Source organism: Tachysurus fulvidraco, chromosome 2 (genome assembly GCF_022655615.1).
Source record: "Tachysurus fulvidraco isolate hzauxx_2018 chromosome 2, HZAU_PFXX_2.0, whole genome shotgun sequence".
Lineage (NCBI taxonomy): Eukaryota > Metazoa > Chordata > Actinopteri > Siluriformes > Bagridae > Tachysurus > Tachysurus fulvidraco.
The window spans coordinates 18,876,836-18,904,643 of record NC_062519.1 but is presented as its reverse complement, the minus strand read 5'-3'; the positions used below and the strand labels follow the sequence as shown (position 1 = coordinate 18,904,643).

Below are 27,808 nucleotides of genomic sequence, written 5' to 3'. Positions count from 1 at the left end.
GGTGTCCGAGTCCCACAACAGTCATTACATTAAACAGTTTTTATTACACACGTGTTGTTCTGCTGTACGAGCCTTCATGTCACTGTATTATAGCAAAAAGGAGATGTGAACAAAAAGATGTGAACAATAAGGAGATGTGTAAGTCACAAACATCTTTAGTCCGAAACCAGGAAGATTTTCTGTTTATATCCAAATGTATGTATTTATTTATAGTCCAGTCCGTTTTGCTTTACGGTAAACTCTTTGTTTCCGTCGCTGTCGTCATGAAAACATAAGACCTTACGGACTGACGTAAATCTCCGTATATGGAAATCCGCTGAAACCTGTAATTCTGAGTCTTTTCCATGACGCCGACCAATCAAATTCAGACTGAATTCCACCTCTGTCTCCTCATTGGTGGAGAGAGCACGTCAATCACGTGTGTCATCTAATGGCGTCACCCTTTGTTGGATTTTCTGCATAAAAACGGCGACCGGAGCAGATACAGAGATACAGAGAGAGACACGGGGACACAGACAGGGACACACACAGACGCGGGGACAGACAGGAGTTTCTGGTGACGTCACCGTTAGGTTGATGTGACTTTACAGAGTGTTTGAGCTGTACACTGGACTTTATAACCGGTCCTGAAGAACAGAAGGTTCAGCAGCAGTGTTTATAACAGGAGCTGAAAGTCATTAGTGAGGAAGACGCTGGTGTGATGAAGACAGTCTGTGCAGCTGAAATGGTGCCTGAGATTAAAGCAGCAGTCAGTTTTGTGGTCAGACTTCTGAGGACCAGCGGCGTCCTGCCTGATACACAGTTACAGGTGTTCAGGGACTGTTTACAACAAGCTCTGTCAGGTAGTGTGTATACACACACACACACACACACACACACACACACACACACACACACACACACACACTCGCACTCACACTCTCTCTCTCTCTCTCTCACACACACACTCTTTCTCTCTCTCTCTCTCTCTCTCTCACACACACTCTTTCTCTCTCTCTCTCTCTCTCTCTCACACACACTCTTTTTCTCTCTCTCTCTCTCTCACACACACTCTCACTCTCTCTCTCTCTCACACACACACACACACACACACTCTCACACACACACTCTCTCTCACACACACACATAACACACACACTCTCTCTCTCTCTCACTCTCTCTCTCTCACACACTCATACACACTCACACACAACTCCAGTTCTCTATTTTAGATTGAATACAGATGTTTTTATTGCAGCTGGATAACTTTGTCTTGTTCTCTATTCTGAAACTTCCCTTTTATGCTCTTTACTCATGTGGGGTTTAATGTTTTGTCCTCCACCACATTATTGTTGTGTTTTTGTTCTACACCGTTACCTACATGTCTGCAGTAAATATTTTCCCTCAATGTGGGTTATGTTTGTTTTAGTCTCGTACCCCAGTGGTCCCTGTCCTGTCCCCCCACCTCCTTAGTGCATGCTGTGTCTCATGGTTTTGATCATCTGTAGCTTATTTATAGGTCACACCCCTGATTCTGTTGGTTTTTCCACACAGAACCGTTCTCACCTCATCTTTGTTTTCTTTCTCTAGATCGTTATAGGCACCACTGGTTTCCTGACAGACCACAGAAAGGTTCTGGTTACCGCTGCATCCGGATCAACCATGAGATGGACCCTCTGATTGGTGGGGCAGCGAGTCGGATGGGCCTGAGTGCAGAGCGGCTCTTCTCGCTCCTCCCCCGAGAGCTTACTCTGTGGATTGACCCCTACGAGGTGTCGTACAGGATCGGCGAGGACGGCTCCATCTGTGTCCTGTACGAAGCAGAGCCTCTGGCGTCCTCTCCGGCTGCGTCCGCACTGTCGCCGTTTGACCCTCTGAACTGTAAGAAGGGTTTCATGATGAACGGCAGGACCAGTCCTCCTAAACACTACCTCATGACCGTCTCGAGCTGAGGGGACATGAGGACATGAAGCTGTGCACAGGACCGTTTAACCTTTCTGAGACTTTCTATTTCTTGACATTTATTCTTTTGTTTACTCCTCAAACCATTTATTTTACTAGTCGAAAGCACTGCCTAATGTTCCAGGGATCGCACATTCCTCCACTTGCACCGTAGGCGTGTGCCGAGACTCGCTCTGAATCCTGCCAAAACTGATTATCCCAAGTTTTATGAGGAGGGAAAACAGCCTGTAGCTTCTGTCGTGTCTCCTTTTCCTTGACTTGATCTGCCACAAAGTGCTGCCTACCTTAGGAACCTCCTCCTGTGTGGAATGTGAAGCTGGTAATGGTCTTATTGCCCAAATCTGCTGCCTGTGCAGGGTCCCTCCTCCTCCTCAGGGAGGATGAAGGTGATGACCTTGTGTGTGACTGATTATCAGCACATCCCTAACACACTGACGCACCATCGTGTGTTTTAATATGGTGGTGGTTGTTTTACACCCACATCAAAGCTTGGGTGTGAGACGATGCTCAGTCGCTCCATCTCTTACTGGTGAGGTTGTTTTTATAAACAACATCATCATCACCTTTACGGTTGTTGTGGTTGTTTCTGCACAAAGTGGCTAATTTAAAGGAGCCCTGAAGTTTACTGCTGCCTTAAACACTGAACATTTCTACCTGTGTGCAATATAAAAGGTGCCCCAAAAGTATTTCCTCCTCTTGCTCCTCTTCCTCCTCATCATGAATGTCATGAAATGAATCTCAGTGGAAAAGTAAACGCGCCCCTCTTGCACTCGCCTTCTGTAGCATTTTCTCTCTGAGCTGCTGAGCAGCTTGGTGTTTACTGGGTTTAGACGGAGACACTGTAGTTTGTAAGCTATCTGAAGCAGTGTATGCTTTTATTGTACACTTTTTTTTTTTTAATGGATTTGTGTATAATAGAACTGTACAGTTTTGTGCCATTTTTGTATTACAATAAAGATTTATAAATAAGTTGTTCTCCAGTACGAGTTGTCCTTCTTCAGAGCTTCAGTGTGTGAGTTTGTGTGTGAGTGTGTTTGTGTGAGTTTGAGGGTCTCACCATGGCAACCAGTTTAAAATGGGGGGGGGGGGGGTTTTTTCATGTTTATCACCTGTACGTAAACACCAACATTAACACTGGGGTTTAGATGTTATTTATGTAAGCTAAATTCTCAGCTGAGTCGTGAAGCACAACTGAATTCATTCCAGATTAAGAGCACAAATATGGAGGATTGTTTTAAAAAGGTTAGAGGAGGAGGGAGGGAAGAAAAAATAAAGGAAAAGATTAAGAACGAGAAAGGAAAGCTTTAAAGTTATAAAGCTTAATTTCTAAACAGCTTTTATAGTGTGTGGGTCATGAGCAGATGGTACAACGAAGCTCAGGCTTCCTATTCAAACACACACGCACACGATGCCTAGCAGGAGGTCATTTCCATAAGAATGCTCACTATGAAGCTCTTCAAACCCCAGACCCAGTGTGTGTGTGTGTGTGTGTGTGTTGTGGGTGACTGGAGAGAGGAGGAGTGGTGTCAGATGGTGGTAGCCTTAGCCTTTGTGCTAATCAGGACCAGACTGAGTTCGAAACCCCACATGGTGTGATACAGTGATGTCTGACACTCCGGTCCCTCAGTGTACGCTAACATCAAGTCACTGTGTGATTCCTCACATTAATCACTTGTTTCAGGGGTGTTTCATGACTGTAAACTGCAGTGTTAGTGTGTGTTTTTATTACATCATATCAAAGCTTGTTTCTGACTTATTCTGTGTATAAAATCATAAAGATCTCAAACTCTTTCATGTCCTGAGCTCTAACACCCTGATATATGTGGTTTAGTGTGAAGTAAGTCACTTTCATCCACTTCTTCATTTGCACATCACTTTCATTTAGTTTTTCACTCTGCTTTAACGTTTACACACACACACACACACACACACACACGAATTAAAAACTGCTCAGATCTGCCTGGATACAGCAAGCAGCCAATCACACACCAGTAACTAACACAAACACACTCTGATTGGGTTCAGCAGCTAAAGGGTCAAAGGCCACACATATTGTAAAATAGTTTCTCCCAACTTTCGTGTGTGTAAGTAAAGTGGTAGTAAACAGGGCTGTAGTTAAAGATAAAAGTGTTAGATGCAGATTTCAGCTGATTAAAAACAGAACTTCTCTACTTGATTACAAAAGTTTTTAAATGTGGGCAAAGACATCTGACAGTAATGTCACACACAAACACACACACACACATCGAGAGAGAGAGAGTAAAATGATGACTATAATTAACAATAAACCCTTAAGTGGAAACTCACATAAAAGACTCAGGAAATGCAGCTATCTTGAGCCCCCACCCACCCCACCCCACACACACACACAGTGTTGGTGGTTTTTAGTTTAGTTTCTAAACATTTAACCACTTTCTGTACATTCCACTGAACATAAATACACACACAAACACACATAAACAGAAATTAGTGAACACTGTGTGTATATAATATACATGAGTAATGGTGAAGTCTGTGAAGATAAAACAATACTGATAAACAAATAGTGAACCTTCCTAACAAAGAGAAGTGTAAGACGAACCCAGAGAGATGGACAGGAACAACCTCACTGATAGGATGTAGTAAAAACAAAAAAATATTAAGGCAGTGGACTTGATGAATGGACTATTAGCATCAGGTGTGTGAATTAGAAAGATTTAGGGTTTATGGATTAAGTAATAATTCCGTTTTCACCCTGAACTCTCAGACTGTCTATCCTGTAACTCACACACACACACACCCTCTGCCTTTCCTCTACTTCACAAAGCTCTTATTGTTGTGGAGGTCGACACCCGCAGCAGCTGCTAAACCTTAAAACCCAACAGCTGAGTGTGTGTTTGGGGAGGAGACAGTTTAATGTCTCTCTTCCTTACACATTCACACACCCTGTTCCTGTGGTCACACACCAACCTGTTCAGCTGCAAGTCTGAACATGTTCATTTTTACACACACACACACACACACACACACACACACACACACACACACACACACACACACACACACACACACACACACACACACACACAGACAAACAATAAAAACAGTTCTGTGGCCTAATTTGGTTTAAAGTGTGTGTGTGTGTGTGTGTGTGTGTGTCCTGCTTTTTACACATCATCTAGTTTACTACAGAAACTGAGATGTTTGTTTGCTGTTAGTTTGTTGATCTGTTTCTTGTATTTGATCCACAGAGAACCACAGACAGATTCCTCTAACACTCCACCTGTCCACATTTTTGGGTATTTTAATGTGTGTGGATTCTGACTGTTATTTCTCTGCACTTTCTCACCACTGTCTCTTTTTATGTTCTTCACAGAGTGACACAGGAAATCCTTCCTTCCTAAGGGTTTACCTCCTCATTTACCTCAGAGTTTTTCACATTATACTTAACTCCTATCTGAGAGATTATACTGACTGTACTCTTGGCCCCAGACTTAGTGAGTCTGTGAAACTAAACCGTGTGTGTGTGTGTGTGTGTGTGTGTGTGTGTGTGTGTGTGTGTGTGTGTGTGTGTGTGTGTGTGTGTGTGTGTGAGGAGTTTACACTGAACACATTCAACAGATGTCATTCTCACACACACCCTTATTTCAGCAGGACTAATGATTAGGCATGTGGTAGTACCACACACACACACACACACACACACACACACGTTACACATTATTATTATGATGGATGTCTCCAGCATGAGGACTTTCTTTCTGTCTTTCTAACATATGTTATAAGGACGCATGTTCTTCTCACATACTACAAACTCATAATCTCATAAAAGCCAGCTGACTGGAGGAGTGTTGAGAACACTTTGTACTTGTGTGTATTTATACTGTGTACAAATTGTTTACAGCACTCAGGATTTCTCAGTACTCACTCAGTTTTTAACTCACTGAGATTTAACATCAGCACATTTGGTCATTGTGTGTGTGTGTCTGCTAACTGAGATATGTGTAAAAAACTGGATGTACTCTCAGTTCTTCTGTGGGTGAGAGAACTGTGAGTGGCATGTGAATCATAGTTTGTGTTCTCACACACAGCTCTGATCTGCACGTAAAACACGAAAAACATACAGCACACACACGCCACCCTGCTGTTCACACTGATACCACCACTATATGCACACTGGTGTGTGTGTGTGTGTGTAGGAGAAAGTGGAAATCCCCACACGCTCTTTTATAAAGGTATTCCATTCCACCTCACACACACTATTACTATTTCAGTAAAAATATTTTCTCCACATGTTCTACATAAACACAGCAGACGGAATGTGACGTGGTTCAGTTTTATTTTAACACCTTTAATAATGAACACAAAGCAGAAATATACCAGAATAAGGTTTCACTGAACCTAAATAGGGGAACCTTGTTGTTCTGTCACTAAAAAAGTTTAATGAACATCCTAAAGAGAGAATGTTATATATATATAACTCCTGTTTTATATTTATTGTTAATTATTTTACACACTTTACAAAGCCATTGAGAGCTTTTACAGAGAGAACCTGGGTTTGTGTGTTAATAATGTTTGCTGTAAAGCTAGTTTTTATTCACAGTTGTGTAATATAATGTTCATTATAAACATAGCTGCCATGAGAGGAAGTGACGTCACGGCCAATCAGAAGCTGTTGCTGAGGCAGAACAGGACGTTCTGTGTGTGTGTAGGGGGTTATCCCAGCAGTGAGGAGGGCTAAGCTAATGTTAATGCAGCTTACGGCTAAACACAAAGGCTTTCTGTCTCATATCGTTTACTAAGGAAGCTTTAATACAGATGAAGAGATTCAGTAAGAACCCATAAAAAAGAAACGTAACAATGACATGAACGTGTATTTACATTTATTTTTAACGTTTATTTTCGCTAAAACTTTCCAATCCAGACCCAGTACAGGTTTGTGTGTAAAAGCCCTGGGTCGCCCCCTGCTGGTCAGGTCACAGCATTACACGCGGTGTAAAGTGAGTGGGTGGCACAGAAGGGGTCTAGTTCTTCTCCCGAACTTTAGCACCTCCACTCGCCCGCCAAAAACAGGCATTTCAGTGCCCGTTGACCTGTCAATCATTATGACGTCACAGACTGAAGCCCCTCCCCTCTTGTACCACCACCAGCTCCTCAGCAGCTTTAGAGGTTTGTGCTACTGCAAAAGGTTGAGTTTGTTTGTTAATAAACCCTGAATGGTGTTAACACGTAAATGATGTTTACATGTTTTAATTTAACATTTAATTTTTATTCCAATTAAATTTGCAGGAAATCATCAATGCACTCACACCATGTGTTAAACATACATCTGTATTTATTCATATTTATTTATATTTATATACCTGCAGTTATAATCACTAATTACCACCAGTACAGATTCTAACAGATAGTATTGTATGTGTGTGTGTGTGTGTGTTATATATATATAAATATGCATATTCATATCAATTTAAATATCACTTGACTGAGATGAGACAATAATAATAGTGTGGTTGCATTTCAGTACTGTGTTGAACATGATCACCTTCCCTCAGGTGAGTCCTCTATAACATGACCATCAATAATTACCCAGAAGCCAGTTCACCTAAAGGTAAGTGTTGTATTAGTTAATGAGAAAACCAGCTAGTTTACCCCTTAATTCTTTAGTGAGCAAATCGTTGTTTTAAACACCATCACCGCCTCATCACACCGTTCTCTCATTCAAGGGAAGATTTTTTGCCTTAAATGGGATGGAAATTAACCAACATGGATGTGTTGAAATCAGACAATTTTTAAAAAAAAAAAAAAAAAAACAATCTTTACAAGACAATAATGCAAAATAAAAGTTTAGTTTTCAGTGAAGGGTTGTGTGTTTATAGGCAGTGACACACACTGAGGGACTAAAGGGATTGGGAGTGTGTATGTAAGCCTTCAGTGCAGTTACAGTCTGTCTGAGGAGAGGGAGTTAACAAGGAGCTGTTATAATGTGTACTGCAAATTCTGCATTAATTTCTTTCTGTGTGCGTGTGTGTGTGTGTGTGTCTCTCTCTCTCACACACACTATCACACACGTACACACACACACACACACAGCTTTACTGTGTTATATCTGAGGGGAAGCTGAGTGTGTGAGTTATTCAGAGACACAATACATTTAATAGTCAAAATTAAAATAAACATACAAGTTCTTTATAAATGAATTAAACAACAACTTGAAGTTAACAGATCAGAGTCAGGCTTGTGATGACAAAGTTCCATTTGTTTACATGAAACAGCTTGATTTTTCATTCCAAAATAATCAAAGTGCCCAAATCTCCTTCACGTGTACAGTGGAATTAATTCTCATAGCTTTGTTCTGATCCACATGTGAAACATTAGACTGTGGTTTATTTGATCACATGATGTGTTACACACACACACACACACACACACACACACACACACACACACACACACACACACACAAATGTTTCCCTGCAGCACAGAGCACAAGGCTTTAATGTTGTGGTGTGTGTTAAACTGTTCAGTTTCTTAAATATCGTACAGCCAACGATCAATACCTCACATCATCTGTAGAAATCAGTATAAAGGTCATCTTGTATGTTCCCAGGTTACAGCTAGGAAATGTGTAGCCAGAGGGTGGGACGTGTCCAACACTGCAACAGCGGAGCTCTCAGGTTTCTCTGACTGATGTGTAAAAGAAACTAAACACAGTGAAGCGCTGAAGGCGTTGTGCTGGAGTCTGACACGGCCGAGCCGACGCAAACCACGTTCTCTCCTCGACCAGGGAACAGCTCCAGCTGCCAGAAATATGGGTCTGCGTACACTGTACACACACAAGTCATATGCAACTGTGCACAGGTTGTTTTAATTCAACTGTGTGTGTGTGTGTGTGTGTACTCACCCAGATCTCCCGGTTCAAGCCACAAGTTAAAGGAGCTGCAGTGGGTTTGGCAGTGCTGATGTGGTAAAACACGCACTGTGGGAAAGCCTTCACCAACCAATAACCAACCTAACACACACTCTCCCTTACACACACACACACACACACACACAATACATTTACATCCAAATGTTTGAAACAAAAAAATGTAGATGTGACATCAACACACTAACACACACTCTCTAACACACACACATATGCTCTCTCAAAGACACACACACAGACTCTGTCAAACAAACACAATCAGTCTAATACACACACCCACACACACGCTCTCTCAAACACACACACACAGACTCTGTCAAACACACGCACACTCTCTCACTCTGCTTTGAGAGCTGGTGCTGTGTGTGACTCGACAGCGCTGCACTGTCCTTCCTACACTCTGCGTAAGGGGGCACAGTAGTGCACTAGGAAAGAGTGAGTGAAACACGTTATCCCTCGACTCAGGGTCGACCCTCCTGCAGAGAAACAGAGAGTTGATTAACGTCAGGGAGATGGAGACAGGTGGAGTAACAAAGACAGGAGCAGTGCAGCACCAGAGAAGGCTGAAGTTGGCTGGTCCCTGAGGGAAAACCTCTGACATCAGTTCCTCCTTCTCCTCCATCAGGACAGACAGACAGCCAAAGTGTGATGAGTGAAGCGCCTCCAGCTGCTGCCTCCGCAAACACAGAGACTCTCCACCCTGTGAGTGTGCAGGGAAGAGAGAAGAGAAAGAAACAAATAATGCATTTATTGTGGGTCGGTGCTTTAGGTGTGATGAAAGTGTGTGTGTGTGTGTGTGTGTGTGTGTGTGTGTGTTCCCTCACCTTCACTAGCACAGGTCGTGTGTGTTTGTGAACAGACTCATTGTTTATTAACGTGGACACTTCGAACACCGCAGAAACAGTGGAACATCCAGAGCAGTTGAGCAGCGTGTGACTCATGCTCCACCACGCATGGAAACCTACACACACACACACGCACACACACACACACACCTTCACTGTGCATTTTAAGTCATTTAATTCTAAACGTTCAGGTTTCAGAGTCATATTTTTTTGTGAAACTTGAAACTTTTGTGAAACTCTGACTGAGGCTCAGGTGAGTTCTGATCTTTTGTTTTCTGGAGTCTCACAGCTTCAGTTCCTGCCTGTACCCAACCACATCTGATGGTCAGAAAGTTCTGAACAGTAAAGATGGTCTGTGGAGAGTGTGTTAATAGAGTTAGTTAATCTACTCAAAGGAAGTTCTGCACTCTAATAAATCACAGTTCAGTAAATTGTAGCCCACACATTTCCTGTCTCGACATTGGGGTAAGTGCAGGGTTACAGAGGATCAGGAGTGAATGTGTACATGACACTTAACAGATGTCCAGTGGAGGCGCCGCTCTTACTGTGCAGGTTGTACTTCTTGGCGATGGGCAACGACAGCAGTCGGATGTGACTCAGAGGCGACGACCAGTTGTACTGTTCTGCTGCGCCGACCGAGCCGGACGTAGGTAAACACTGAGTGTACGCAAACATCAAAGCCATCAGCAGCAGAAGACACACGACCGTGATGACCTGCACACACACACACACAACATGAACAATGACATGGGCCAATCAGCTGGTACACACCGACATGACCTTAACATGAGGGAAAGTGTTCATTAAAAAACATGGTTAAGTATTTTTAAATACTGCAAAAGTTGTGTGTTTAAAACACAGATAAACATTCCAGAGATGTTTCAGTAGAGCAGTGTGTTACAGCAGGTGTGTGTGTGTGTATGTAAGAGCTTGAGAAGTGAAAGAAGGAAAGAATAACAAACTGATTGTGGGTCAGTGTTGTATAGGTGTAAGGAGTGTGTGTGTGTATGCTTGTGTGCATGACACCTAGGGTGTGTTTTATTTAGGATTCATCTTCATCTCACTCATTTATCCCCAGGTGCTGTGATTAACACCTGTACACCTAATAAATGGAGATGATGGTCAGCACAGTGTCCTCTGAGTGTGAGCTGTGATTTGAGACCTGGACGGTGAGCTCACTACCTTGATGGAGGCCCTCAGGACGGGGAATTGGGCCGGCTCTCTGCGCGGCTCGTTGGTCTCCAGGACCTGCTTTATGAACTTCTCGATCTCTCTCTCGGACATGCCGTACCGGTAACCGGACTGCCGCAGGATGTCGATGCTCTCCGAGAGCTTGTCGTAGATGCAGGGTTCACTCAGTGTGGTGCCCATGGCGAGGGGAGCGACAGACAGCAGACGGGACCCCGGACTTATGTGGAGTTTCTTATGATCACGTGAGCAGTTAAACAACCAAAGAGCGATGACAAGTTACACTGTTGCTGTGCATTGTGGGATAGCGGGAGTGCACTATGGTGTTCGGTGTATGTGTGTGTATGAACTGAATACTGTGTTCGGTGTGTGTGTGAGAACCGTATACAGTGTTCAGTGCGTGTGTGTGTGTGTGAGAGAACCGTATACAGTGTTCAGTGTGTGTGTGTGAACCGTATACAGTGTTCAGTGTGTGCGTGTGCGTGTGTGTGTGTGTGTGTGTGAACCCAATAGTCGGGTGTTTACAGGATCTGGGGTACCAAGACTTTTGGGCGTTTATCCCAGATCACGTGACTGTACTTTATTCTTCATAATGCAGAATATCTGAAAGGCAGAAGGAAAACACACAGCTGATGTTATAAAGCTCATCACAGGGAAACTGGCCGATAATAAACCGACACTTTAAAGTAGAATTAAACCAACACTCACTTACTAAAGCTGTTAGCTAACTATTAGCTAACTTGCTAGTTTGACAACCCCATATTTAGCGTTAGCAACAATGCGGTTAAATCCCGACACACTACTCAGACACAACACTACACACAGACACAACACTAGACAAAGACACAACACTACACTACACACACAGACACAACACTACACTACACACAGACACAACACTACACAAAGACACTACACTACTACACTACACTACACACAGACACAACACTACACAAAGACACTACACTACACTACACACAGACACACCACTACACACAGACACACCACTACACACAGACACACCACTACACACAGACACACTACTCAGACACAACACTACACACAGACACACTACGTAGACACAACACTACACGCAGGCACAACACTACACACAGACACAAACATCAAAGCCATCAGCAGCAGAAGACACACGACCGTGATGACCTGCACACACACACACACACAACATGAACAATGACATGGGCCAATCAGCTGGTACACACCGACATGACCTTAACATGAGGGAAAGTGTTCATTAATAAACATGGTTAAGTATTTTTAAATACTGCAAAAGTTGTGTGTTTAAAACACAGATAAACATTCGAGATGTTTCAGTAGAGCAGTGTGTTACAGCAGGTGTGTGTGTGTGTGTATGTAAGAGCTAGAGAAGTGACACAGACACAACACTACACAAAGACACAACACTACACAAAGACACAACACTACACAAAGACACAACACTACACAAAGACACAACACTACACTACACACACACAGACACAACACTACACACACAGACACAACACTACACACAGACACTACACTACACACACACACAGACACAACACTACACACACACACAGACACAACACAACACAACTCACAGACACAACACTACACAAAGACACAACACTACACTACACACAGACACAACACTACACACACACACACACAGACACAACACTACACACAGACACAACACTACACACAGACACAACACAACTCAGACACAACACAACACAACTCAGACACAACACTACACACAGACACAACACTACACACAGACACAACACAACACTACACAACTCACAGACACAACACTACACACACACACAACACTACACACACAGACACAACACTACACTACACACAGACACAACGCTACACTACTCACAGACAACGCTACACTACTCACAGACAACGCTACACTACTCACAGGCACAACACTACTCACAGGCACAACACTACTCACAGGCACAACACTACTCACAGGCACAACACTACTCACAGGCACAACACTACTCACAGGCACAACGCTACTCACAGGCACAACGCTACACACAGACACAACACTACTCACAGACACAACACTACTCACAGACACAACGCTACACTACACACAGACACAACGCTACACTACACACAGACACAACACTACACACACACAGACACAACACTACACACACACAGACACAACACTACACACACACAACACAACTCAGACACAACACTACACAAAGACACAACACTACACACAGACACAACTCACAGACACAACACTACACACACACAACACTACACACACAACACTACACACAACACTACACACAGACACTACACTACACACACAGACACAACACTACACACAGACACAACGCTACACTACACACAGACACAACGCTACACTACATACAGGCACAACGCTACTCACAGGCACAACGCTACTCACAGGCACAACGCTACTCACAGGCACAACGCTACTCACAGGCACAACGCTACTCACAGACACAACGCTACTCACAGACACAACGCTACTCACAGGCACAACGCTACACACAGACACAACACTACTCACAGACACAACACTACTCACAGACACAACGCTACACTACACACAGACACAACGCTACACTACACACAGACACAACACTACACACACACAGACACAACACTACACACACACAGACACAACACTACACACACACAGACACAACACTACACACACACAGACACAACACTACACACACACAACACAACTCAGACACAACACTACACAAAGACACAACACTACACACAGACACAACTCACAGACACAACACTACACACAGACACTACACTACACACACAGACACAACACTACACTACACACAGACACAACACTACACTACACACAGACACAACGCTACACTACATACAGGCACAACACTACTCACAGGCACAACGCTACTCACAGGCACAACGCTACTCACAGGCACAACGCTACTCACAGGCACAACGCTACTCACAGGCACAACGCTACACACAGACACAACGCTACACACAGACACAACACTACTCACAGACACAACGCTACACTACACACAGACACAACACTACACACAGACACAACACTACACTACACACAGACACAACACTACACTACACACAGACACAACACTACACTACACACAGACACAACACTACACTACACACAGACACAACACTACACTACACACAGACACAACACTACACTACACACAGACACAACACTACACTACACACAGACACTACACTACATACAGGCACAACACTACATACAGGCACAACACTACTCACAGGAACAACACTACACACAGGCACAACACTACACACAGGTACAACACTACACACAGGTACAACACTACACACAGGCACTACACAACACAAAGACACAACACTACACTACACACAGACAACACTACACTACACACAGACAACACTACACACAGACAACACTACACTACACTACTCACAGGCACAACACCACTCACAGACACAACGCTACACACAGACACAACACTACTCACAGACACAACACTACTCACAGACACAAAGCTACACTACACACAGACACAACACTACACTACACACAGACACAACACTACACTACACACAGACACAACACTACTCACAGGCACAACACTACACACAGACACTACATAACACAACACAAAGACACAACACTACACTACTCACAGACACAACACTACACTCAGACACAACACTACACTACACACAGACACAACACTACACTACACTACACACAGACACAACACTACACACAGACACTACACACACAACACTACACAACACTACTCACAGGAACAACACTACTCACAGACACAACGCTACACAGACACAACGCTACACACAGACACAACACTACACTACACACAGACACAACACTACACTACACACAGACACAACACTACACACAGACACAACACTACACTACACACAGACACAACACTACACTACACTACACACAGACACAATACTACACTACACACAACAATACACTACACACAGACACAACACTACACAACACTACACACAGACACTACACTACACACACAGACACTACACTACACACACAGACACAACGCTACACTACATACAGGCACAACACTACTCACAGGCACAACGCTACTCACAGGCACAACGCTACTCACAGGCACAACGCTACTCACAGGCACAACGCTACTCACAGGCACAACGCTACTCACAGGCACAACGCTACTCACAGGCACAACGCTACTCACAGGCACAACGCTACTCACAGACACAACACTACTCACAGACACAACACTACTCACAGACACAACACTACTCACAGGCACAACGCTACACACAGACACAACACTACTCACAGACACAACACTACTCACAGACACAACGCTACACTACACACAGACACAACGCTACACTACACACAGACACAACACTACACACACACAGACACAACACTACACACACACAGACACAACACTACACACACACAGACACAACACTACACACACACAGACACAACACTACACACACACAGACACAACTCAGACACAACACTACACAAAGACACAACACTACACACAGACACAACTCACAGACACAACACTACACACAGACACTACACTACACACACAGACACAACACTACACTACACACAGACACAACACTACACTACACACAGACACAACGCTACACTACTCACAGGCACAACACTACTCACAGGCACAACGCTACTCACAGGCACAACGCTACTCACAGGCACAACGCTACACACAGACACAACGCTACACACAGACACAACACTACTCACAGACACAACGCTACACTACACACAGACACAACACTACACACAGACACAACACTACACTACACACAGACACAACACTACACTACACACAGACACAACACTACACTACACACAGACACAACACTACACTACACACAGACACAACACTACACTACACACAGACACAACACTACACTACACACAGACACTACACTACATACAGGCACAACACTACTCACAGGAACAACACTACACACAGGCACAACACTACACACAGGTACAACACTACACACAGGTACAACACTACACACAGGCACTACACAACACAAAGACACAACACTACACTACACACAGACAACACTACACTACACACAGACAACACTACACTACACACAGACAACACTACACTACACACAGACAACACTACACACAGACAACACTACACTACACTACTCACAGGCACAACACCACTCACAGACACAACGCTACACACAGACACAACACTACTCACAGACACAACACTACTCACAGACACAAAGCTACACTACACACAGACACAACACTACACTACACACAGACACAACACTACTCACAGGCACAACACTACACACAGACACTACATAACACAACACAAAGACACAACACTACACTACTCACAGACACAACACTACACTCAGACACAACACTACACTACACACAGACACAACACTACACTACACTACACACAGACACAACACTACACACAGACACTACACACACAACACTACACAACACTACTCACAGGAACAACACTACTCACAGACACAACGCTACACAGACACAACGCTACACACAGACACAACACTACACTACACACAGACACAACACTACACACAGACACAACACTACACTACACACAGACACAACACTACACTACACTACACACAGACACAATACTACACTACACACAACAATACACTACACACAGACACAACACTACACTACACTACACACAGACACTACACTACACACAGACACTACACTACACACAGACACAACACTACTCACAGGCACAACACTACTCACAGGCACAACACTACACTACTCACAGGCACAACACTACTCACAGGCACAACACTACACTACTCACAGGCACAACACTACTCACAGACACACGGTGTGTTGGTTGGTGTTGAGCTGCACATTTAAATTCCACACCTCGTTATTGTCACTGTTCCTCTTACACGTTACTGCTTCTTTACCCACCTGTATTCCAACATGCCCCGCCCACTATTCGGTGATTGGCTGAATTTATAATCACGTGATGGACTGTGAGGATAAAGACGTGGATAAAGACTCAAGTTGTTATATATTTCTATTTAATTTTGTTATTGAATAAAAAACGCATCTGAACCTAAACACAATGCAGTTCGTTTCCCTTTATTTATGTGTTTGTACTGTGGATAATGACGTCTGTCAGATGCCATACATTTATCGACTTTATTCTTTATTTCTTATTTATTCTCGTCACTAAATGAAAAATACTGTTGTAAAATAAATTGAGTGAGAAACCGGTGAAAACAAAACAAATAGATAAAATAAAGTAGTGACATGAAACATTTAAAACAGAAAACAGATATTGTTTAAAAAACCATTTGAAACTGAAGCTATTTCCTGACGCCGTTATCACTGATGTGACATAAATAGGTCTTATTTATACATTTGGGACTTAAGCGCCTTGTTGTGAGGACCAGCAGCGACTCAACATAACAGGTTTAAACGTCCAACCAGAAGTCCAGAGTCTTCACCAGTTGGCCTCCACTTTCCCGATTAAGATCCAATCTCAGTCAGGTAGCACAGTTTCAGCAGGTGTGTGATTAACCAGTGATACCAGCAGGTGTGTGATTAACCAGTGATACCAGCAGGTGTGTGATTAACCAGTGATACCAGCAGGTGTGTGATTAACCAGTGATACCAGCAGGTGTGTGATTAACCAGTGATACCAGCAGGTGTGATTAACCAGTGATATCATCAGGTGTGTGATTAACCAGTGATACCAGCAAGTGCTGATAATCATCAGTTTAATATGTTGGATGAAACCAGTCCTTAAGTGAAACAGAAACATCTGTGTTGGAGCTTCACACTGGGTGAGGAACCAAACTCCGTTACTGAGGTGAGGTTGTGGAGACAGTTTCATGTCACAGGCCAAACACCATGACATGACTGAGCACAGGCTCCTGCTGATGTGTGTACACGTATGTAGGTGTGTTGTTCTATACATCTGGCTCAATACACAAAAAAACAAGTATGTGATGGAGGTTCATAAAATTTCAATAAAATACGTCAAGTTAATTTCAGAAAAAGAATCTGTAGAGTGAAATGTATATACAAACACACACACACACACACACACACACACACACACACACACACACATATTTACACAAACACATTTACATATACACATACATATTTACACACACACGCACACACACACACACACACACATATATATATATATATATATATATATATATATATATATATATATATATATATATATATAGAGAGAGAGAGAGAGAGAGAGAGAGAGAGAGAGAGAGAGAGAGAATTTCAGATCTTATTCGCTATTAACACAAAACTAATCATTAGTCATTAGTCACTAATCATAACTAAAGTTGACAAAATGGAGAATGTGCGTGAATAATGATAATAATTCCGGGTTTAGAATACGGGTGGGAAAAGGAGACACTTCGCCTGTTGTGCGAAAGGGGGCGCAGTTTTCTGGTGGTGTGGATGCGCTGCTCTTCTTCTGTCCTTCTCCTCTCCATATAACCCGCATTGTTTAGGATCAGCTGTGTGTCCGAAACCCCACCCAAGCAAGGGCAAAGATACCGAGAGAGAGAAAGCGTTTGATTCGGAACCCACCCGCAGTGGACCGAGCTGTCTGTCGCTTTTCTTCTTCTTCTTCTTCTTCTTCTTCTTCTTTTTCTTTTTCCCTCCGTTACAGCCGGAAGGTTTCATCCCTCCATCTTCCCTTCACCTTTCCTCTTTCCTCCATCCTCCGGGCCGGAGTCAGCTGATCGATACACACACACAAACACACACACACACACACACATACCACCGCCTTCATCATCATCATCTTCATCTAGGTCCAGGTCCAGATCCAGGATGATCGCGTTATTTAACAAACTCCTGGACTGGTTTAAAGCTCTGTTCTGGAAGGAGGAGATGGAGCTGACGCTGGTGGGCCTGCAGTACTCCGGGAAGACCACATTCGTCAACGTGATCGCGGTAATGTGTGTCTGTGTGTGTCTGTGCGTGAGTGTCTTTTGTGTGTGTCTGTCTGTGTATGTGTGTCTGTATATATGTGTGTGTCTGTGTATGTGTGTGTGTCTGTGTATGTGTGTCTGTATATGTGTGTGTGTGTCTGTCTGTGTGTGTGTCTGTCTGTCTGTGTGTGCGTGTGTCTGTGTGTGTATCTGTGTCTGTGTGTTATCATTAGGAGTCTGATCATCATCATCATCATCATTATCAACATCAGATGTGACTTCACTGAACCTGCTATGATGATGATGGTGATGATGATGAGTGAGTATGTGTCTGTGTATAACTGTTTGTATATGTTTTTAACACTGTGTGTGTGTTTATTTGAGTCTTGTGTTTCAGTTGAGTTTTTGCTATTTTATTCAAATGTCCTTATTAATACAGAACTTTTAATAACTGGAGGTGAGTCGACATCATGCACCTCATCATGTGACCACACACCAGGCCTCAGCACTGCTCCCTCACGTCCTCATCTAAGACCTTGGGTTTAGAGACACTGAGAGAAATCTGTTGTTGTTGTAACGTGTAGCTGAGCGGCGGTCAGAGCGCTCTAATTGCTGGACTGGGAGTTCAGGGGTTAAGGTGAATCCCAGAGACTCCAACCCTCCATTGCTCAGAGTATAAATGAGATGAAATGTTCTTTGCTTCTGGATGAAGGAAGTCCAACAAATACCATGAATGTCAGTGTAAAGAAATCATCTGGAAGTTTCTACTTCATCACACAGTGTGGGGTTCACTCCAAACACACTCGTGTGGCCTAGAGCTAGCGCACACTGGTTCTTCAGGCAGAGGAGAACAAGTTTTATAGTTTTTTATGTAACAATTTGCATATGGGTGGGGCTTAATCACATAGGGTTAACATAGACACGCCCCTTTACAGATCTGTGTGTTGGTCTTTAATTTTGTTCACTGTAATTTCAGCACCATAAGCACTTTACAGACACACACATAGGCGCGCGCGCGCACACACACACACTGAGCCTTGGACTAAATTTCACTCCCTACTGGGTTTCAAATCTTCCAACATTTGAACTAAAGTGTGAAAATGTGTTGTGATATGTTTGCTAACAGTTCTGTGTGTGTGTGTGTGTGTGTTTGTGTGTGTGTGTAGTCAGGACAATTCAGCGAGGACATGATCCCCACTGTTGGTTTCAACATGCGTAAGATCACTAAAGGAAACGTCACCATTAAGGTGAGAGTTCTCTGATATTCTTTCACTGATTAAAGTTTTGTGTTTAATCTTAAAAGCCCCAGTTCTGATGTACAGATGTGACAGATGTTGGAGAAAACCTTCCCAAAGCTCTTCTAATGGACTCTTAACTTAAATTTTCACACACACACTATATCTGTTGACATTACATGTTTATGGAGATCCTTATGGCATCACGGACACACAACTTCACATGCTGCTCTCGCACTGACCACAACTCTTATACCACTATTGTGTGTGTGTATAGCTGTGGGATATTGGAGGGCAGCCGAGGTTCCGTAGTATGTGGGAGAGATACTGCAGGGGGGTCAGTGCCATCGTGTGAGTAGATGCCACACACACACACATTACTGTAAAACATTAATTGGCGACATTATCACAACACACACACACACAACGCATATGCTCCCCATACAGTATATTTGATCTTTTTGCCTGTGTGTTCGTGTGTGTGTGTGTGTGTTTCAGGTACATGGTGGATGCTGCAGATCCGGAGAAAATTGAGGCATCTAAAAACGAGCTGCACAACCTGTTAGACAAACCGCAGCTTCAGGGTATTCCTGTGAGTCTATTAATATACCTTTATTATAGAGTAATAATCACAAAGAACAACACACACACACACACACACACACACACACACACACACACACTCCCCCCATGCCTCGCCCACACCACCACTTACATGCTTATTACTCAGCACAGCAGGTTCTTATGTTCCACACCTCAGTTCACTGTGGTCCAATTAACACCCCTGAGTGTTACAACACTGTCACACACTACTGACCAACAACAACACAATCTAATACACAGTGTAGGAGAATACACAGGTGCGACAACACACAATGACTTCATACAGTTAGCCATCAGCACTTCATCTGAGTTCTTGATAGTTTGTCTGTGTGTGTTTGTGTGTGTGTGTGTTTTGTGTGTGTGTGTGTGTGTGTGTTTTGTGTGTGAGTGTTTGTGTGTTTTGTGTGTGTGTTTGTGTGTGTGTGTGTGTGTGTGCGCGCACTGCAGGTTCTTGTGTTGGGCAATAAGAGGGATCTGCATGGGGCGTTGGATGAGAAGGAGCTGATCGAGAGGATGTGAGTGTGATACATTAACACTGATAATGAGCTAAATCATAATGAGCATCATCACTAATTGAGATGCCGCCCCTTTGTTAGGAACCTGTCTGCCATTCAGGACCGGGAGATCTGCTGCTACTCCATATCATGTAAGGAGAAGGACAACATTGGTAAGACACACACACACATACACACACACACATACACACACACACACAACACACAAACACAATACATACATACACACACACATACACACAATATACACACACACATACACGTACATACACACAACATGACACACACACATGCACACACACACCATGCAACACACATACATACCACACACACACATACACACACATATACACACACACATACACGTACATACACACACACCACATGCACACCTCACACATGCACACACACACATGCACACACACACATGCACATGCACACACAGACACACACGCACACCTACAAAAACATACCACACATACACAACATACACACACTGCACACATACACAAACATACACAGACACACACACATACACCCAGACATACACACGCACACATGCACACACACACATGCACACACACACATGCAGACACACACACACATACAAAAACATACACACACATACAAAAACATACACACACGCACACATACACAGACACACACACATACACCCAGACATACACACGCACACATACATACACAGACATACACACAGACATACACACACACACACCCACACATACACAGAACCACACACACAGACACACACACACACAGACACACACACACAGACACACACACACACAGACACACACACACACAGACACACACACACACACACACACACACACACACACACTATATTTAATGAGGGGCATGTGGTAGCCTAGTGGTTAAGTTGTTGGGCTACCAGAGTGAAGGTTGTGAGTTTGATCCCAGTCCACCAAGCTGCCACTGTTGCTCAGTTGTATAAAAAAAATGAGATAATGTAAGTCGCTCTGGATAAGTGTTTGCTAAATGCTGTAAATTTAATCTACTTCCATTTAATGTTTAATCACTTTATATTTAGTGTGTGTGTGTGTGTGTGTGTGTGTGTGTGTGTGTGTGTGTGTGTGTGTGTGTGTTAGATATCACACTACAGTGGCTGATTCAGCACTCCAGAACCAGACGGAGCTGAGAGGTGGAACTTCCGATTTGAGAAACAGTATCATGTGACCACCCGTATTGCCAAGTCCCCCTTTGGGTTATGCCCTTCCCCTAACTCTCTAAACGACTTTCATTCCTGTTTAAAATTGTTATAAATATGATTTGCACTGTTTACAGTTTTACGTTTGTTTGTTTTTAAACTTTTATTCATTTTTTATAATAACAAAATTCAGACCAGATGGATTTCAGTTACAAGATGAAGTGTGTGTGTGTGTGTGTGTGTGTGTGTGTGTGTGTGTGTGTGTGTGTGTGTGTGTGTGTGTTTCAATCTTTTCATAGGTCAGTAAATGGTTAAAGGATAAATCATACTCTCTACATTCAGGACACTTCAGTGTGGTTATAAGTCTGTGTCGAAATTTTGTGCTAACTCATAAATTATAAACACTGATAAATGAAAAGGAGGAAGGTTTAAAACATGATATGAAACTCATGGCAAACAACATCATAATAAATACTAGTATGAGAAAAGTGGCGTGGGGTCGTTGTCCCGCTAGTGTGCTGTAACTTGCGTTAGTTTTATCTTTTATTAATCACACATATTTAATTATTACATTAATACCCGTTTGTCCCCCCCCCTCCACCCATTGCACCCCTCATTAGATTACCCGAATTTTCAGGCCCTTCCCTTCCCCCCTTTCGTTTGTTCCACACTAATTTCTGTTCATGCACTGTCCCTCCGTTCCCCTTCAAACGCCCCTCCTTTAACTCTTATGCGTTGCCCCCGTTATCCTGTTCGCCATTTATCCCACTTTTTTGCATTCCCCGTGATTTGTTGTGGTGTGGCGTCTAGACTTTTTCTATAATTAACCCCCCGCGTGCCTATTGTGTGTGGGTTGTGTGTGTTCTGTGTTGATGGCTCGTGCTGTGTTGTGTTTCTTTGGTGCTACTGTCCTAGTCCCAGTATTTGCCATCACTTCACTTCCCCATACCACACCAGTTCGCGTGTGCCACATCTTGTGTCTTTCCCCCCACACCATCACCACACCACACACAACAGGCTTCGTGTCCTTCCTTTCGCGCTCCAGTTATCGATACCTTCCGAACATTTCCTTACATCCCCCCCAGTGCGAAACATTCTCCTGAGTCTCGAGTTTGTAACCCCTCATTGTGTGATCATTTTGAGTTTGAGATCTACTACCCCTGAGATCTTTAAACTCTATGATGAACAACTGAAAGGATTATAAACGCCATTGCCATGTGTGTTTCTATGCCCAGCTAGCTTACCTACCCATTTTCCTTTGTTATTTTCAACTCCCTTAAGTGTGCGAACTTGTCTCCTCCCTGCCATCGCGACTACTGAAGATCCCTAGTCCACACCTTTAATATTCTATGTTGCGCCTTTTTTATGATCCCTTGTCGAATCACATACCGCATTTACTCCGCCAGCAGTAGTTTAAAGTTTCTCAGCCCCTAGTGTTTTCCAGTTCTTCTTCACCTTTTGCCAAAAGGACCCCGGACTAACACAATTACTAAGGATTCGTGCTTCACTCTTATACGGGATATTAAATAATCCGTGCACCCCCCTGCTCATCTTATTCCCTAACCCTCCCCCCCCCCTCTTTCAATTTTCATTTCCCCCCTTTTTCTATTGCCGTCTGCGCTCCATGGTTTTTCCTCTATCAGGGTGCCCCCCCCCAGGCCCCCCCCCTTTGGCTCTGCTTCCTGCGCTCTCTATCTTTTTAGTTGTTTCGCCTTTCACCTTGCACCAACCCTCATTCTTTCCCCCTTTATGTCTCCCCCGCTGTGATTCCGTTATTGTAATGGTTCTTTTGTGCTTTGTGTTTTGTCTGCTTTCTTTTTCTTTCCCCCTGTCTTTCCCCTCCTTCGTCCCTCCCCCCTCCCTCCTTCCTTCTCTTTGTTTCTCTCCAATTCACTGCTCCCCTTTCCTCCCCCCTTCCATTCTTCACCAGTCTTAATCCTTAAACCGTAGTGGGAGCTCTTGTCTACAGAATTCAGATATCTCTTGCTCACGTCCTACTTCCATTTTTACACCCCCCCATTGTCCTCTTTAGTTCTACTTCTACTTTACGCCCTTTCGTCAATTTCCTCGTCCCTGCCCTTCTACACATCCCACTCATCTGCCGTGTTTTGCTTAAATATCTTGCGCCCAGCTTACCCTTCACATTGTGCTACAGCTCCTCAGCCACCTTTTTTTCTTCAGACACACCATGCCTCTGCCTCTTCTTCCTGCCCTTTGACTTTTTACTTCCCTTGCCGTTTTCTATCACTCCCACTACCCTTTTTTTTCCTTCCGGATTTCTCTCTGATTTTAACTTGATGTTGTAATATAACAACAACATAAACACCTTCTCCCAACCCGGTTGCTTCTTGACTGGACTTTGAGTAGGACCCAAAAGAAACAAAATGTTGTGACCGTTTTCTCTTTATCTGTGATGAAATTGACAATAAAATACACTCCATGATTAGAGAGAAGTGTGGTGGTCTCTTCTCCCGATCAATGCCACTTCTTGCATTGAGTCCAGATGGAGTCAAAACATGTATCACAGTCGATATTGTAACACGAATCAGTCTTAAGTTTTTATGCCGTTTCTGGTCTAATATGGGTGGTGGAGCTTAAATTCTAAGTCATCAGCCATATCACAAACTGATCATGTGACTCACAGCACTTTTTGATCTCATAATAACCACAATAAACTGAGATGTGAGCTCCAGTGCTGAGTGTAGTAGATCAGCGCTAACACAATACCCCTGTTATGATGCAGGGGGCGTTCCCATCTTAAATTCAGGTTGATCCACAGGTAGGTAAAAAGTTTGTTTGTTCACTGCCTTGTGTTCGCCCATTCTGGATCTCTTTTTCTGGCTATTTGTCACTTATATCCCACTTACGAGGCCAGTTTTTCAAAGTACTGAAAAGGAAGAGAGTAGAGATAGAGATGATAGAGGAGTTGTTCCAGAGACGGAGGAAGTGGAGTAGAGTTACCCCACTACGACGATGAATCAGAGAGTAGATGAGAGTGATCGTCCCTATTTAGTTTTCTTCAGAGATGATTGCAGAAGCACGATACAATTTTCACACTTTTACACAAATCGGCTCCCATGATTTTTACCCGACCCTTCCCTTTAACTTTTTTCTATATCTGACACTGACTGTTTCTTTTAACGGTTTTTAAGCACGACGTTTTTGTTAGTGCGCTACCACAAATTTCCCTACCCTTCCCGAGCTTGAAGGCAAAGTAATTCAGATTTAAAATCACTCCGCTCGGGCACAGGTCACAAAACAGGTCTTCATTTTTTATCCCCTATGAGTATACGGTGCAGGAACCTTTTAACGCATAGCTCTAGCAGACTATTAACGTTGCAGCATATGATGTTGTAATAAGAATCTCCGATAAAAATTTTTGGACCCCTAGAAGGTCAATCGCTTTTTTCTGATTATAGGTAGATGGAATAGGTATATAGAATGAATAAAATATCAAAGTAATGTTGGAAAGGGTTTGAACTATTATCCCCCCGGGATTTTTACAAACGAGAATAAGAGATGTGTGAGAGTAATGAGTTTATTGTTTCTGAAGTGTCTATCCGCTCAAATTCCCCATCCCCCCCCGAACATTTTTCTATTATCCCTGATTACTTTTACTGCTGTTATCCCGTGACTATGTCTATCCTATGTTATGTCACCGCATTTGGTATAATTATTTTATCTTTGCCACTTTAACATCCTTCGTACATATACCATCAAAGAGAATTTAATTGAAGTAAGCTACTATTGTACTTATTCCATCATACTGTCGGGTTCTTCCTCCTCCTTGGCACTCTCGGAACACCATAATGAGCCGACCTTGTAGTTGTAGACCATTAATCCAGGTCTCACTCTTTCCTCTAAAAATTCGCGCACATACGGCGCTCGGCCTGGCTCGCTCTGCGCTGCCCTCTTTTCTTCCCCTGCTCTCTCTCTCTCCTCCTCGCACCCACCATAACACACACACACACCCACACACACACACACCCCTTAGCACAAAAACTTGGTTCTGTGTGAATTAAACCTTGGTGTTCGTGTGTGGTCTTCTGCCTGCCTTCTTATTCGGTTGGTCAGTCATTAGTTTACTTACACCTAAGAGCTAACTAAAGAAAAATATAGTTTGACGTGACTTAGTGTGATAGAGGCCACAGTGCAGTGGTTACTATGGAAGGACCCAGCAAGTTCATGGAGGATGTGAATGTTTCGCTTATTGTCTGTTACCCCCCTCCCTTTTCTTATACACCATTCCACACCTCATTGCATCTCTCCCACCACACATACAATACACACACATGCTTCATTAATGATCATAACCAGTTACATGCAATCCCCCCACACTTAACTCACACACACAGGTGACACACACATAAAAAAATCTCTCCACACATACAAAGTCACATAGCACATTTATAAAACCACCCAACTAACCACTCTGCACTCTTCATCTTCAATTACCCAGAGATCAAAACACCACACACACACAAACACACACAGAACAACCCCTGTCCTCAACCCCACAAATACGCTAACATACATCATACACCCACATATAGACACGATTTACCTCTTTTCTATAAAACACTACATATAAGAACTACACACTCATAACAAAACAGCATCACATCTACACAAACACTAACACACCCACCCCCCACACCCCCCACCCACACACAACCCGACACACACACACAGATATCCAGGACGTATGGTATCCTATACAAAGTAGCTCAGGAAACTAAGACTCAATCACTGAATCTACACTTCAACCCAGTCTCACAGATAACTTAATTTTCATCATGAACCTATTGTATGCATGTGACTATGTTTCGTCATTTGCGTCATTGTATATTATTTTATTGATTAGTTGTCGTGTGTGCTGTTATGTATGTGATAATAATTAGAAGGTAGTAGTGTGTGGTAGATTATGTCGATGTTGGATTAGTGTCTAGTGCCTAATGTTTGTGTGTGTGTTTGTCCCGCCGTCCCCTGCTGTATCTGTGTGCTCGCTCCCATATCCATGTACTAATCAATAATGTAATTGAATGTGAATGGTAATCGAATGCTTTGTGGGCGTATGAATGGAGAGTGTATGAGTGTGTGCCTGTGAGCGAGTGATGTGTATTGATTTTTGTTTGTAGTGTTTACTGTATGTGAGCGTGTTGCTGTGTGTGTGTGTGCCTCTTCCGTGTGTGGGTGTGCCCTTAGACTAGTGTGTTAGTGAATGTAGTGTGTGTGTCGTGATTGTGTTTTGTGCTATGTGTGTTTGAGCTGTGGTTTTCGTCGGTTATCCGGATCTGTTTTTATATTAGATGCATGTT

At 43.3% G+C, this 27,808-nt stretch overlaps 3 protein-coding genes and 1 long non-coding RNA gene across 6 annotated transcripts; 3 read left to right on the top strand and 1 right to left on the bottom strand.

The window, feature by feature from the left end:
• Positions 1-448: 448 nt before the first annotated feature.
• Positions 449-2,910, top strand: btg2 (B-cell translocation gene 2). The gene is made up of 2 exons (XM_027155985.2): positions 449-842; positions 1,570-2,910. Exons 1-2 carry the CDS (start codon positions 701-703, stop codon positions 1,929-1,931), a joined length of 504 nt encoding a protein of 167 aa, XP_027011786.1. The 5' UTR covers positions 449-700; the 3' UTR covers positions 1,932-2,910.
• Positions 2,911-6,267: 3,357 nt separating this feature from the next.
• Positions 6,268-8,379, top strand: LOC125140270. Its single transcript, XR_007139556.1, has 3 exons — positions 6,268-6,751; positions 6,845-7,089; positions 7,445-8,379. It is a non-coding gene; the product is annotated as an uncharacterized LOC125140270 (long non-coding RNA).
• LOC125140268 (bombesin receptor-activated protein C6orf89 homolog) lies at positions 8,333-16,962 on the bottom strand. 3 transcript variants are annotated; one of them, XM_047808878.1, is made up of 8 exons: positions 16,892-16,962; positions 10,876-11,484; positions 10,239-10,407; positions 9,673-9,809; positions 9,403-9,548; positions 9,189-9,324; positions 8,825-8,948; positions 8,333-8,746 (listed from the first exon to the last, which is right to left on the bottom strand). In XM_047808878.1, exons 2-8 carry the CDS (start codon positions 11,062-11,064, stop codon positions 8,625-8,627), a joined length of 1,023 nt encoding a protein of 340 aa, XP_047664834.1. In that variant the 5' UTR covers positions 11,065-11,484; positions 16,892-16,962; the 3' UTR covers positions 8,333-8,624. The 3 variants fall into 3 exon arrangements, with proteins under 3 accessions (XP_047664834.1, XP_047664829.1, XP_047664842.1); XM_047808873.1 differs by having other exon boundaries at positions 16,842-16,958; XM_047808886.1 differs by lacking the exon at positions 16,892-16,962 and adding an exon at positions 16,824-16,844.
• Positions 16,963-18,450: 1,488 nt separating this feature from the next.
• On the top strand, positions 18,451-22,529 carry LOC125139370 (ADP-ribosylation factor-like protein 8A). The gene is made up of 7 exons (XM_047802967.1): positions 18,451-18,970; positions 20,115-20,195; positions 20,461-20,534; positions 20,682-20,775; positions 21,234-21,301; positions 21,383-21,453; positions 22,432-22,529. The coding sequence occupies exons 1-7, from the start codon at positions 18,848-18,850 to the stop codon at positions 22,479-22,481; spliced, it is 561 nt and encodes a 186-aa protein (XP_047658923.1). The 5' UTR covers positions 18,451-18,847; the 3' UTR covers positions 22,482-22,529.
• Positions 22,530-27,808: the final 5,279 nt, after the last annotated feature.

Bases quoted from the DNA above. Each gene is read 5' to 3' on its own strand.
- btg2 (XM_027155985.2), top strand. From the start codon at position 701: ATGAAGACAGTCTGTGCAGCTGAAATGGTGCCTGAGATTAAAGCAGCA. The intron at 843-1,569 runs GTAGTGTGTATA...TTCTTTCTCTAG, and splicing joins TTTACAACAAGCTCTGTCAG to ATCGTTATAGGCACCACTGG.
- LOC125140268 (XM_047808878.1), bottom strand. From the start codon at position 11,064: ATGGGCACCACACTGAGTGAACCCTGCATCTACGACAAGCTCTCGGAG. The intron at 9,549-9,672 runs GTGAGGGAACAC...GCACACTCACAG, and splicing joins CACGACCTGTGCTAGTGAAG to GGTGGAGAGTCTCTGTGTTT. The intron at 8,747-8,824 runs GTGAGTACACAC...GTGTGTGTACAG, and splicing joins GCTTGAACCGGGAGATCTGG to TGTACGCAGACCCATATTTC.
- LOC125139370 (XM_047802967.1), top strand. From the start codon at position 18,848: ATGATCGCGTTATTTAACAAACTCCTGGACTGGTTTAAAGCTCTGTTC. The intron at 20,776-21,233 runs GTGAGTCTATTA...CGCGCACTGCAG, and splicing joins CGCAGCTTCAGGGTATTCCT to GTTCTTGTGTTGGGCAATAA. The intron at 21,454-22,431 runs GTAAGACACACA...TGTGTGTGTTAG, and splicing joins TAAGGAGAAGGACAACATTG to ATATCACACTACAGTGGCTG.